The 14,721-nt window shown below is 43.0% G+C and overlaps 2 protein-coding genes across 2 annotated transcripts; one reads left to right on the top strand and one right to left on the bottom strand.

Moving 5' to 3' along the window:
- Window positions 1–66: 66 nt before the first annotated feature.
- LOC112236851 (stress-associated endoplasmic reticulum protein 1-like) lies at window positions 67–4,807 on the bottom strand. Its single transcript, XM_024405450.2, has 3 exons — window positions 4,478–4,807; window positions 4,240–4,315; window positions 67–688 (listed from the first exon to the last, which is right to left on the bottom strand). Exons 1-3 carry the CDS (start codon window positions 4,559–4,561, stop codon window positions 648–650), a joined length of 201 nt encoding a protein of 66 aa, XP_024261218.1. The 5' UTR covers window positions 4,562–4,807; the 3' UTR covers window positions 67–647.
- A 232-nt stretch (window positions 4,808–5,039) lies between these two features.
- On the top strand, window positions 5,040–13,902 carry LOC112236848 (eukaryotic translation initiation factor 2A). Its single transcript, XM_024405446.2, has 14 exons — window positions 5,040–5,126; window positions 5,512–5,581; window positions 5,689–5,760; window positions 5,996–6,114; window positions 6,549–6,648; window positions 9,528–9,610; window positions 9,853–9,926; window positions 10,041–10,185; window positions 10,320–10,436; window positions 11,461–12,035; window positions 12,484–12,597; window positions 12,779–12,895; window positions 13,211–13,276; window positions 13,405–13,902. Exons 1-14 carry the CDS (start codon window positions 5,099–5,101, stop codon window positions 13,468–13,470), a joined length of 1,746 nt encoding a protein of 581 aa, XP_024261214.1. The 5' UTR covers window positions 5,040–5,098; the 3' UTR covers window positions 13,471–13,902.
- Window positions 13,903–14,721: the final 819 nt, after the last annotated feature.

The raw sequence follows: 14,721 nt of genomic DNA, 5'->3' as shown, positions 1-14,721 counted from the left end.
CATTTGAAGTGCATGAACCACTAAAATGTTATTGGGTATGCAGCCCCTCAAGAAAATAACATGTCAAACAAGGATACACCTTTTTAATTTGTTTTAGAGGTTTGTTTAGGCAGAAATAGTGAATGTCTTTGTCTTAGCAAAAATCTTCTGATTCAAAAGACCATTTAGTTTCATTGACTGAAGAAATCCGGAAAAGGCATCACATAATATTCATTATAATATGAAGGCTATAAGACACCAGATACTGTCCGTGTACAACCAAGAAGAGTTAAGAGTTTAGATCTAGAATTAAGTCACTGTGGTCTTGTGTTCTGGAATTTATACCACAGGAGAATATCAGAAATTCACTCCATTTGGTTTTGGCACATCAATCGACACATACAGCAGTCATCACTGTACAAATACCCATGTAGTTCCCTGAAACAAAATCCTTCAATCATTCTCCAATCTTTTTTCTCAGTTATGTAAGGCAAAGATGACAAGGGTGTGCTTTCCCCGTTTGGCAATGCCAAAAAGGGGAAAAGAGAAATAGGAAAAAAGGAATGGACAGATGGTAGTTGATCATCTTTGATCCTGTGAGGCACCATGAAACCACTTGATGTGTAGAGGAATGCTGGAAAGAGGTGATGACGGTAGGGATCCTGATATTACATTCCCATTCGAATGCTCTGAATGATCTGGAAGATTGCTGAAACAAAATATCAGAGCACACTATTAAGCATTTGATACGTTGGGGGGGTAAATAGGGCCCTCAATCACATTACAGAAATTGAGGTTTATGTACTCTTGATTTACTGATTCATTTATCCCACTTGTGGAAGGGAAATAAACATTTGTGATATGACGCCGCAAACACAAGCCCATCTTATCTTTAGATAGAGCCTTTGTATTAAAATGCTCATACTGCTTCTATCAAATAGCACAGGAGGACTGATTAGAATGTGATGAATCTGAAAAATGAATTGTGCTCCTATTCGCAGTAGCCTACTAGCTATTGTGTTACTGTACAGCATACAGGCATGTAGAGGCCAAATTGAGCTCTGTACTCATCGCCATGCGCCTCCCAAATTGTGTAACAATGCAGAAGGCTTCGTATAGCTACACATTGAGATGACTCGTTGACGATAGGTGGGAGGTCCTGTTTAAACACAAACTCACTTCCTTGACAACAGCTCTGCCTGCGATGCTCCATGAAGAGCAAGAAGTATGAATGCCCAGACTTCTGCAGAGGCCGTATCACCGTAAATACTGCACGGCCAATGCAGACGTCAGATTGACCATGCAGCGCCTTTTCATATCCAAGGATCTTATTTTATATTCAGATGTAGACAGGCTCTGGCAGCCAAAACAGCCAAATGCTCCATCTAAACGTTAATCAATTCTCAATTGCAATACAGTTCTAGAAACATGAAGCCCTTTGCTTTCATATCACATCAAAATAATTTCACAAATGCAAATTATACACTTAATGTACATTATGTTATCCAGATTAATCGTAGTTACAGCCAACAGTATTTTTCAATGACAACGTGTTTCTGGCGGCCTTTTTCATTACACACAGGTATTTGAAGCATGCTCTATAGCTAATTAGCACAGGTGGTCTTCCGCAAACACTCACTGTAACACGGAGATAATGGCGGTGTGGTTGCTAGAAGATACCGACCCTACCGTTACACTCGTTTACACTGAGCTGCACTGAGGTCGGAACGCATTTACCATAAAAAAAAATTGTATTTGTCACATGCGCCGAATACAACAGGTATAATAAACCTTAGTGAAATGCTTACTTACAAGCCCTTAACCAACAATGCAGTTCAGAAAAAAATAAAGTGTTAAGAAAGAATTTACTAAATAAACTGAAGTAAACAAATACAAATTAAAATGAAAAATAATTCAATAGCAACAATAAAATTACAATAACAAGGCTATATACAGGGGGTACCGGTCTAGAGCCAATGTGTGGGGGAACAGGTTAGTTGAGGTAATATGTACATGCAGGTAGAGGTAAAGTGACTATGCATAGATAAACAGAGAGTACCAGCAGTGTAAAAAAAAAAAAAAAAAAAAAAAGTTCAGGAGTCTTATGGCTTGGGGCTAGAACCTGTTAAGAAACCTTTTGGACCAAGACTTGGTGCTCCAGTACCACTTGCCGTGCGGTAACAGGGAGAACAGTCTATGACTAGGGTGGCTGGAGTCTTTGACAATTTTCAGAGCCTTCCTCGACACCGCCTGGTATAGCGGTCCTGGATGGCAGAAAGCTTGGTCTCAGTGATGTACTGGGGGCATACGCACTACCCCCTGTAGTGCCTTGTGGTCGGAGGCCGAGCAGTTGCCATACCAACTAGTGGTGCAACCAGTCAGAATGCTCTCGATGGTGCAGCTGTAGAACTTTGAGGATCTGAGGACCCATGCCAAATTATCAGTCTCCTGAGAGGGAATAGGCATCATCATGCCCTCTTCACGACTGTCTTGGTGTGTTGATAGTTTGTTGGTGGGAGCTTCAAATTCCTTGGCCCACAACATGCTACACTACAGCCCTGTCAAAGAGAATGGGGGTGTGCTCAGCCCTCCTTTTCCTGTAGTCCACGATCATCTCCTTTGCCTTGATCATATTGAGGGAGAGGTTGTTGTCCTGGCACCACATTGCCAGTTCACTGACCTCCTCCCTATAGGCTGTCTCATCGTTGTCGGTGAACAGGACTACCACTTTTGTGTCGTCTGCAAACTTAATGATGGTGTTGGAGTCATGCTTAGCCATGCAGTCATGAGTGAACAGGGAGTACCATGTCCTGTTGGTAGGATAGTCTTGATCGGAGCTCATCCAGTTTATTAACCAATGATTGCAAGTTGGCTAATAGGACTGATGGTAGAGGCGGATTACCCACTCGGTGTCGGATTCTTACAAGGCACCCCGACCTACAACCCCTATATCCCTGTCTCTTCTTAATGCGAATGACTGGGATTTGGAACTTTGCCTCCGACTCGTTAAATAAAAAAATCTTTGTCCAGTACGAGGAGAATAATCCCTGTTCTGATATCCAGAAGCTATTTTCGGTCATACGAGACAGTGACAGAAACATTATGTACAAAATAAGTTACAAATAATGTCAAAAAACACACAATAGCATAATTGGTTAGGAGCCTGTAAAACGGCAGCCATCTCGTCCGGCACCGTCAAATATTACTATTAACTATGACTGCAATCTGACCTCAGTTCAGCTCAGTGTAAATAAGCATAACAGTAGGGTCGATATCTTCTGGCAAGGCCATGTGGGAACATTAACCAAAACCCTATAAAAAGATGTGTAGTAAATTATTATATATATTTTTAAAGTTATTTCTCACTGATATGTTTCCAAAACTGTACCACAAGCCATGCATGTTCAGGTTTAGACCTAGCCCTTGATCATGACTCTCAGTTCTGGAATGATGAAGGAGTCTTCTGTTATGGGAGAGTTTTGTTAAGAGCCCAGACACTCAGTCTGAACATTAACACAAAATGCTTGTGTTAAGGTTTTGGAAGCATGAGGACCTTATCTTTCATATCAGATATTTTTTTTCTCTCCAAAAAACAAAACTTGATATCCACATTTGTAGGGTTAGTATTCTCACAAAGCCATATCTCCATGTTACAGTGGGTGTTTATGGAAGACAAAGGGACCACCTGTGCTAATGAGTTATCTATAGCATGCTCTGAACACCTGTGTGTAAAGGATGAAGGTCGCCAGAAACATGTTGTCACTGAAAAATACTGTCGGCTGCAACTGTGATAAAGGTGGTTTAAAACAGTGTTGCCTTTGTGAAATTATTTTGATGCGATTTGAAAGTAAAGGCTTTATGTTTCTATAACCATATCGCAATTGAGAATTGATTCAAGTTTATAGAGTATGTATTTTTTGACTGCTATAGCCAGTCTACCTCTGAAAATAGCACAAGGTCCTTGGACCTGAAGGGTTAATGGTAAGCTCATTAAGTGTACATATTGGGCTAGTTCAGACCAAGCAGAAGAAGACATTCATCAATAGGCTAAAGGTAGTTATAGCGTCTATGGATAGGGTACTCCTAACCTGAATCACGTAATATTAGCCGCTCTAACACAAATTGGTTTATTATGAGACTTTGGTCTCGACACATTTAAAATGTTCTAAAACATGGGGGAATAAACCAATAATGTATAACATGTGTTTGTATACATAATTGGAAAATAAACATTCGTGTACACGGTACATGTGCATTTACCTGATCCGCAGACGACAAAGATGAATAAGGCCAAAAGCCATGGTCCCACTGCCACCTTGTCATCACCTGGATTTCTCTGCAGAAATATCAGAAACCAACATCTAGATACATCAAAATGTTGAAGTAAACTTTTAGATATTTTGAAACCTTTCAAACAAGTAGCTAAGCTATTATTTTCAAGAAAAATAGAAATGCATCTAGAAGACTGACTATTGATTGATTGCATCTCAAAACTTGCCGTGGATTTGGCCACATTGCCTCTCAGCGTGATGTTTTTGCTGTGTTTCTCGTTGGCCATGCGTATTCTCTGTTTTGCCACCATTGTTTAAGCTTATTGTAGCCTTTTAGCTATCGATTACTTATGAAGTTGTAGCTGTCAAATGTAGACAGGAGGCTAATTTTCAGAGCTCGATCGCCGTTTAGTGATGAGTGAATGCTGGAGTTCGGGCGTAGCTGGAGTTCGGGAGTTGGACTTGACTCACTTTCGACCGGTCCATTGGTCCTTCAGTGAAATCTGCATCCACCGGGCAGCGTGTCTCGAGTTTGTCTACGTACACAGAAAGTAGACCACTCCCACACAGGAAGAGCATTTCCTTGGTCGTGTCATTCCAAAATGTTGTTTCGTTTCATAGAAAAAAATACAACATGGCCAAAAGCGATTAATAAAAACATATTTGTTTATAGCTCAACATGTATTTGTTAGTAAACAACATTCAATGTAGGAGTGAATTTATTATGGAGAAAAAAAGTGATTAGTCACACAATTTTCTGATGACGTGGCCAACGTTCCAATAACACGCCCCTTTTTTCTTGAGACTTTGGCATTTCCTTTTACAGATTATTCTCTTTCCGGTACATCATGGCGCCCCCCACACCTCTCTTAGCAGGTGGGTTCTTTCATTGAAGAGTAAATTCTTTATTTGTTGTTTACGTATTGTTTTAGATGTTAACCTGGGTTGTAGAATATACGCCACGGCCACTATTAACTGTCACGTGATTTGGAATGTTGAATAATTTCCTTACTTTCAACTCGATTTTGATGTGCTCTTGTCAGAGTAATGTTACAAGCTTGCCAAATGCTTTCTAAACATTTTGCCAGATGCTGTATGCTTGCATGTTGCAAGCCCATCACTGTAGTATTATATCTTGCAAGCCCAGTTCCGTTCCAATCAGATTTACCTCCTGCTGATGATAATGTAGCTAATTCGTTAATCTTACATAGCTATTACATCAGTGATTTTATACTAACTGCTGCTGTTATTGTGATCACAGTCCGGGGATCTGACGGCACAGTGCTGCTCCGTGGACCACCAAACTGCGAGAAGAATGCAGATTTTCAAAGGTCATTCCCGTTCTATCAGACTTAACATAATGTTACATTGTTAGCCAAATCAATCCCTGTTCATGTGTTGCAAATGCAATTTTACTTATTAAACCTTTAATTTTCAGGGACCCTCGGCAAAGTAGATATGTTGCTTTCAGCAAGGATGGGACATTGTTTGCATGGTGCAATGGAGAGAAGTAAGAAAAGCTACATCATGGCACTAAATCTGCATCCCAAATGGCACACGATTCCCTATATAGTACACCACTTTTGCCCCGAGCCCTATGTATCAGTATGCAAAAGTAGTATAAAACCCCTGCATGCTGTAGTGACATTCGTCATGTAGGCTACTTCTTCAGGCATTGGAATCTTTTGCATGCGTTGAGACTGTTCCGATCACAGTAGTTGTCATGCCCATGTTTTGTTTGTCAGGGTCACTGTTGTGAAGGTTGCAGATGGCTCACAAGTCAGGTCATTTGACCTTCCAAAGACTGCAATGTTGGCGTTCTCTCCGCTGAACACTGTACTGGCTACATGGCAGGTGTATAGCAGTAAGTTTACATAACTACATTGAAATACAAATTCTAACACGAGGTTTGATTAGATGATGAAAATGGAAAGCACTGACTCTTGAAATTGTGCTCCTTAGCCTTTTTCTGGAATCTATTAATGACTAAAGGGCTCTACACACTACGCAAATGGAGCGACGGTGCATCACTTTCTACATACAGTAGTTCTATGTACTTTAGTTTCAATTAATTTTTGTCCAGCTGAATTTTTTTGACAGACCGTATGTCACTGTTTGCGTAGTCTGTAGAATCCTTAAGCAGGCACACAATTAGGGAGTCTAAATGTATTATGTTTTGAACTAGATATAATTTAAATGTCATGTCCATTTCAATGTATGGTTTGTGGTTGGTTGTGCTGCACTAGCACTCATCTTTACAATAGGTAATGTAATGGTATTTTTCCTTTCTCTTGTTAGAGACACAAGAAAACCCACAGGGAGATGCCAACTTGCAGCTGTGGGATTTGCAAACTGGGACCTGCCTCAAGGCTCTCTACCATAAGAAGGTACAAGGATGGTGAGTTTGCACCGTTGTCTATTACTGTGTGTTTGTCCATCTGAGGAAATACAGAGGATTAGCCAGCAGCATAACACCCTGCTTGCCTCTGAAGCTAAGTAGGGTTGGTCCTGTTCGGTCCCTGGATGGGAAATCAGATGCTGCTGGAAGTGGTCCAGTAGGGGGCACTCTGGTCGAAGGAGATTCCAATGTCCCGGGACAGTGAAGGGGACATTTTCCTGCGTAAGGTGCCGTCTTTCAGATGGGACATTCAAACGGATGTCCTGACTCTGCGCTGTTGCGCCTTCTTCACCATGCTGTCTGTGTGGCTGGACCATTTCAGTTGGTCCATGATGTGCACGCCGAGAAACTTAAAACTTTCCACCTTCTCCACTACTGTCCCGTTGATGTGGATGGGGGGGGTGCACCCTCTGCTGTTTCCTGAAGTCCACGATCATCTCCTTTGTTTTCTTGACGTTGAGTGAGAGGTTATTTTCCTGACACCACATTCCGAGGGCCCTAACCTCCTCCCTGTAGGCCGTCTCATCGTTGTTGGTAATCAAGCCTACCACTGTATTGTCGTCTGCAAACTTTATGATTGAGTTGGAACTGTGCATGGCCACGCAGTCATGGGTGAACAGGGAGTACAGGAGAGGGCTGAGGACTCACGCTTGTGGGGCCCCAGTGTTGAGGATCAACGGGGTGGAGATGTTGTTTCATACCGTCACCACCTGGGGGCGGCCCGTCAAAGTCCAGGACCCAATTGTACAGGACGGGGTCGAGACCCAGGGCTTTGAGCTTAATAACAAGTTTGGAGGGTACTATGGTGTTAAATGCTGAGGTGTAGTCAATAAACAGCATTCTTCTTCTTACGTAGGTATTCCTCTTGTCCAGATGGGACAGGGCAGTGTGATTGCGTCGTCTGTGGACCTATTGGGGCAGTAAACAAATTGGAGTGGGTCTAGGGTATCAGGTAGTGTGGAGGTGATATGTTCCTTGACTAGTCTCTCAGAGCACTTCATGATGACAGAAGTGAGTGCTACGGGGCGATAGTAATTTAGTTCAGTTACCTTAGCTTTCTTGGGAACAGGAACAATGGTGGCCCTCTTGAAGCATGTGGGGACAGCAGACTGGGATAAGGATTGATTGAATATGTCTGTAAACTCACCAGCCAGCTGGTCTGCGCAAGCTTTGAGGATGCGGCTAGGGATGCCGTCTGGGCCGGCAGCCTTCCGAGGGTTAACGCGTTTAAATGTTTCACTCACTTTGGCCACGGTGAAGGAGAGCCCACAGGCTTTGGTAGCGGGCCGTGTCAGTGGCACTGTATTGTCCTCAAAGCGAGCAAAGAAGTTGTTTAATTTGTCTGGGAGCAAGACGTCGATGTCCGCAACGGGGCTGGTTTTCTTTTTGTAATTCGTGATTGACTGTACTGTAAACCCTGCCACATACATCTCGTGTTTGAGCTGTTGAATTGCGACTACTTTGTCTCTATACTGACGCTTCGCTTGCTTGATTGCCTTGCAGAGGGAATAGCTACACTGTTTGTATTCGGTCATGTTTCTAGTCGCCTTGCCATGATTAAAAGCTGTGGTTCGCGCTTTCAGTTCTGCGCGAATGCTGGCATCAATCCACGGTTTCTGGTTAGGGAAGGTTTCAATAGTCACAGTGGGTACAAAATCACCAATGCACTTGCTAATAAACTCGCTATCTGACGCGGTGAGCGAGTTTATTAGCAATGTGTTGTCTGAGGCTAAACCGGAACACATCCCAGTCCTCGTGATCGAAGCAATCTTGAAGCGGGGAATCCGATTGGTCAGATCCGCGTTGGATAGGCCTGAGCCCGGGCATTTCCTGTTTTATTTTCTGTCTATAGGTTGGGAGCAACAAAATGGAGTCATTGTTTTGTTTGCCGAAGGGAGGGCCGGGGAAGGGCTTTGTATGCATCGCGGAAGTTAGAGTAGCAATGATCCAGAATGTTACCAACTCGTGTCGCGCATTCCATATGCTGACAGAATTTAGAAAGCCTTGTTCTCAGATTAGCTTTGTTTAAATCCCCAGCTACAATAAATGCAACCTCAGGATCTATGGTTTCCAGTTTACATAGAGTCCAGTGAAGTCCTTTCAGGGCCGTCGAGGTATCTGCTTGGGGGGGGGATATGTGATATGTGACTATAACCGAAGAGAATTCTCTTGGTAGATAATGCGGTCGGAATTTGATTGTAAGGAATTATAGGTCAGGTGAACAAAAGGACTTGAGTTCCTGTATGTTGTTATGATTATACCATGAGTCATTAATCATAAGGCATACACCCCTGCCCTTCTTCTTACCAGAGAGATGTTTGTTTGTTGGCGCGATGCGTGAAGAAACCGGGTGGCTGTACCGACTGACAACATATGCCGAGTGAGCCAGGTTTCCATGAAACAGAGAATGTTACAATCTCTGATGTCTCTCTGGAAGGCAACTCGTGCCCTAATTTCATCCACCTTGTTATCTAGAGATTGGACATTGGAGAGTAATATGCTCGGAAGCAGTGGAAGGTGTGCTCGCCTTCCAAGTCTGACCAGTAGGTCGCTCCATCTGCATCTCCTGCGGCGACCGCTTTGTTTTGGGTCGACCTCTGGGATAAGATCCCATGTCCAAGGTGGAGGTCCGAACAAAGGATCTGCTTCGGGAAAGTCGTATTCCTGGTCGTAATGATGGTTACCAATCATGTGAGTGTGATTCTCTGTTACACAGATGATGCACTTGGGAAGGCTAGATAATGTCTGCCACCACTTTATCATTATCACCCCTCACTGCTTTGAATAGAAACTGAAAATGATGATAGTTTTTAGTTATATGTTTGCATCATGACCTTTATTTTCTGAACAGATTGTTTTTGTCTTGTCAATGTGTACAGGTGTCCAAGCTGGTCAGATGACGAGAAGATTGCGGTCAGGAGTGTTAACAATGAACTTCATTTTTTTGAGAACAACGATTTTAGTAAGTATCTTTATCGTCCCCGTTCTTGTCCACATAGATTTTATTTATTTAAAGTTTATTCAACCAGGAATTCCCATTGAGGTCAAGAGATCTCCTTAACAATGGATAACTAGCCATGATGGCAGCTCCATACTGATGTGACACACAGAACCAAGCATTTATTGAGAGCACTAGGTAGTGCTTATGCACATTCTATTATAAAAGTAACAATATTTGTATTAGTTAATTGTCTCTTTTTCCAGGCACCATTGCCAATAAGCTTCACTTGCAGAAGGTGTCCGAGTTTGTGCTGTCCCCAGGAAGTCAGCCTAGTAAGGTATACCTCTGTTTTATTCTGTTTCCTGCCGATAAACTTAACAATTCATATATCTGTTTGGTTAGCTGACTGTAGAAGAGGGTATTGACATTTGCCACTGTGTTTCTGCTGAAGGTGGCTGTTTATGTCCCTGGGAGCAAAGGTGCCCCCTCGTTTGTCCGACTATACCAGTACCCCAACTTTGGTGGCCCGACCTGTGCTCTGGCCAACAAGAGTTTCTTTAAGGCTGACAGGGTGACCATGCTGTGGAACAAAAAAGGTTGGTCAACATTTATTTGACATTATTTTATTTAAGTAAATGTTATGGAGAATGTGTCGTTTGCGTTATACTAAAAGTTTGTTGTTGTAGAAGATTAATGCCATGACGGCTTTTTAATTTTTTTTCTCAATCAGCCACTGCGGTTCTGGTGCAGGCCAGCATAGAGGTGGATAAAACAGGGGCCTCATACTACGGAGAACAGACTTTACACTACTTGGCCACCAATGGGGAGACTTCTGCGGTGCAGCTACGTGAGTGCATAATGTTTTTACTCCACTTTATTTATTTGTACGTCTGAAGGCAAAGATATGTAAATACCAGGGGAGCAGCACTGGCGCGATGGTCATTCGGTATGTTTTTATCTGTAACACGGAACCAAAACCAGCTGCGCGCGTGCGCCATCTTGCATAAATGTATTTTGTCCCCTTACACCAAACGCGATCACGACACGCAGGTTAAAATATCAAAACAAACTCTGAACCAATTACATTAATTTGGGGGCAGGTCGAAAAGCATGAAACATTTATGGCAATTTAGATAGCTAACTTGCACTTGCTAGCTAATTTGTCCTATATAGCTAGCTTGCTGTTGCTAGCTAATTTGTCCTGGGATATAAACGTTGAGTTGTTATTTTACCTGAAATGCACAAGGTCCTCTACTCTGCCAATGAATCCACACAAAACAGTCAACCGACTCATTTCTAGTCATCACTCCTCCTCCCAGGCCTTTTCTTCTCTTGACTTTATATTGCGATTGGCAACTTTCATAAATTAGGTGCATTACCGCCACTGACCTCACTCGTCTTTGTCACCCACGTGCCATCTCCTCATTGGTTATCTGCTTCTATAAACCAATGAGGAGATGGGAGAAGCAGGACTTGCAGCGTGATCTGCGTCACAAATAGAACTGACTTCTATTTTAGCCCTTGGCAATGCAGATGCTCATTGTTATGCACAAGTAGGGTGGGTGCCATAATTTAACAATACAGATTTCTAAATTTATTGTGCAACGCACGCGATGCGAGCGATGTAGTCAGCCTGTTACAATGGACGTGTACCTTTTTTTGCCGGCGTTTGCACATGCCGCATTTATCAAGTGTTCTCGGGCATGAGAAGCTTGTCATTCTTTAAAAAATTGAACCAGAGCGCAATTGTACACTGAGCAGCTCGAGCCTCTCCCGGAGCCTCGCTGCTTACACCCAGGAATAATTTTAAATGAATTTAGCTGATGCTCTGTGGTTCGTAAACATATGGTATCTATCTGTGTTGTGAACAGAGAAGAACGGGCCCATTTACGATGTGGCATGGAGCCCAAGCTCCACAGAGTTCTGCGTGGTCTATGGCTTCATGCCCGCCAAGGCTACTGTCTACAACCTCAAGTGCGACCCTGTCTTTGACTTCGGCACGGGCCCCCGCAATGCCGTCTACTACAGCCCCCAGGGCCACATCCTGGTCTTGGCCGGCTTCGGGAACCTACGGGGCCAGATGGAGGTGTGGGATGTCAAGAAGTGGAAGCAGGTGTCCAAGCCCCAGGCGCCGGATTCCACCCACTTCGCCTGGTGCCCAGACGGTGAACACGTCGTCACGTCGACCTGCGCCCCCCGGCTACGTGTCAGCAACGGCTACAAGATCTGGCACTACACTGGCACGGTTCTGTACAAGCAGGACACACCGACGGGCACAGAGCTCTGGGAGACTGTGTGGCAGCCCTTCCCAGACGGGACGTTCCCTGAGAGGCCGGTGAAGTACCAGGCAGCACCCAGCGAGCTGGGCAGCACAGAGTCCAAGCCAGCTCAGGCCTACCGCCCACCTGCCCTACGGAATAAACCGGTCACAGCCAGCTCTAAACTAGTAAGTAGAGGAGGGCCAGGGGTCAGGTTTTTTTCTTCAGTAGGCATTCAGTTATAAAACAAAAAATGAGCATTTAAAGGGAAAGTTCATCAAATTTTAATTAGCATTTTTCTTGTTTCATGTCCATGTTTTAAGTAACTTTATTGAAGTCCACAATCGATTTTAGACACTTTGGGAGGATTTGGACGTAAAATGCTAATATTAGTGATACCAAGCATTTGGTTTTGTGCTGTAAATGCTGAAAAGTTAGCAGGCGAACCAAAGCATGGATTGCTGACTTACCTTATCCATAGACTGCTTCCAGAGTAAGCAAACCAATATAGAATTTGGGTGAACTATCCTTTTAAAGGGCCAAATAAAGTTGCATTGTATTAAATCCACCCCTGAAGAGGAAGACCTAAAATAGTGATGAAAAAGGTCTGTAAATATCCACTCTTTTCTCTGTCAGCATGAAGAGGAGCCTCCACAGAACATGAGGCCTGGCGCCACCGGGGACAAGCAGCTGTCCAAGACTGCTCTGAAGAACCAGAAAAAACGAGAGGCAAAGAAAGCAGCCAAACAGGTACAGATACTTTGCATAATCTTCTCCTAATGTGCTGGAATGTATGACTGAAGTGGAGAATTGCTCTTGTCTAAGATATCAGGAGTGGGAGGTGGTTAGGTAAGCGATCAAGTTGTGTGTGATTTTTGTGATGTTTTCAAGCCTTCTAGGGTTGAACAAGTTGTGATTTCTGCTTGTGTAGGAGATAAACCCAGATGCCCTTGAGCCCCAGTCAGATCCCTCTCCCGCCAGCAGTGCTCAGCCTGAAGTCTCCTGTGGCGACCCAGAGACTGACAAGAAGATCAAGAACGTAAAGAAGGTGAAAAAATATGGTCACTGTTTAATAGTCAGTAGTAACTGTATCAGTTGGTGGCTGAAGTACCTGTAGTAAGCTGTTTGTGTTTCGTCCAAATTTACCTTACAGTATTTTTACAGATTCAATTTACGTCTTTGGGGTAGCAGGTTTTACTTCATAATGTAATTGACCTTTTAATTTTCACTGCTATGAAAAGGATTTATCACAAGCATACTGTAGACAAATTAGTCTTGAGTAAGTTCCACGTCAAGTGTTGCCCTTGGTGTTGAGAATGGCTTAGCTGTACGTTAATTCTGTTAATTTCAAACTAACTCCTAGAAACTGAAAGCTATAGACGAGCTGAAAGCGCTGCAAGCAACTGGGAAACCCATTCAAAAGAACCAGGTATTGTTCTGACAAACTACTGTCACACACACATTCAATAAAGATCCAGTTTACACATTTGTATATTCTACTTGAAAATAGAGAATTGGTGCTAACATGTTTTATTTTTTTCCCTTGTCGTTTCTCAGCTTGAAAAGATGGAAAAGGAGGCTCAACTCATGAAAGAGCTTGAGGATCTTCAACTAGTAGTATAAAATAAAATATTTAATTTGTTCATGAAAACACAACATCCTTGCCATATGATCAAGAGCACACCCAAAGCTATGTATAATGGACACCCCCTCAATCTACACACAACACCCCATAATGACAAAGCAAAAACAGGTTTGACATTTTTGTAAATGTATTAAAAAAAAAAACACACATTTACATAAGTATTCAGACCCTTTACTCAGATCTTTGTTGAAGCACTTTTGGCAGCGACTACAGCCTTGAGTCTTCTTGGGTATGATGCTACAAGCTTGGCACACCTGTATTTTAGCAGTTTCTTCGGTTCTTCTCTGCAAATACTCTCAAGCTCTGTCCGGTTAGATGGGGAGCATCTGCACAGCTATTTTCAGGTCTCTCCAGAGATGTTCGATTGGGTTTAAGTCTGGGCTCTGGCTGGGCCACTCAACTCCTGCATTGTCTTGCTTAGGGTTGTTGTCCTGTTGAAGGTGAACCTTCGCCCCCAGTCTGATGTCCTGAGCGCTCTGGAGTAGGTTTTCATCAGGGATTTCTTTGCTCAGTTCATCTTTCCCTCGATCCTGACTAATCTCCCAGTCCCTGACGCTGAAAAACATCCCCACAGCATGATGCTGCCACCACCATCCTTCACCGTAGGGATGGTATTGGCCAGGTGATGAGCAGTGCCTGGTTTCCTCCAGATGTGATGCTTGGCATTCAGGCAAAGAGTCTTGGTTTCATCAGACCAGAGAATCTAGTTTCTCATGGTCTGAGAGTCCTTCCACTTCCCCAGATCTGTGCCTTGACACAATCCTGTCTCAGAGCTCTACAGACAATTCCTTCGACCTCATGGCTTGGTTTTTGCTCTGATATGCACTGTCAACTGTGTGACCTTTATATAGACAGGTGTGTGCCTTTCCAAATCATGTCCAATCGACTTTACCACAGGTGGACTTCAATCAAGTTCTAGAAACATCAAGGATGATCAATGGAAACAGGATGCACCTGACCTCAAAATCGAGTCATAGCAAAGGGTCTGAATACTTATGCAAATAAGATATTTGTTTTATTTTGATAAATTTGCTCAAATTTAAAAAATCTGTTTTCTCTTTGTCATTATGGGGTATTGTATGTAGATTGAGGGGGGAAATTTAGAATTTTAGAATAAGGCTGTAACGTAACAATGTGTAAACTGAAGGGGTCTGAGTACTTTCCGAATGCACTGTATGTACAGGTTATTAAATCCATTGATGATACCTAATAAACACTTAAAGGTGTCA

Source organism: Oncorhynchus tshawytscha, linkage group LG17, assembly GCF_018296145.1.
Source record: "Oncorhynchus tshawytscha isolate Ot180627B linkage group LG17, Otsh_v2.0, whole genome shotgun sequence".
NCBI classification, from domain to species: Eukaryota; Metazoa; Chordata; class Actinopteri; order Salmoniformes; family Salmonidae; genus Oncorhynchus; species Oncorhynchus tshawytscha.
The sequence above is the reverse complement of the archived record's forward strand: the minus strand, read 5'-3'. Positions and strand labels throughout refer to the sequence as shown.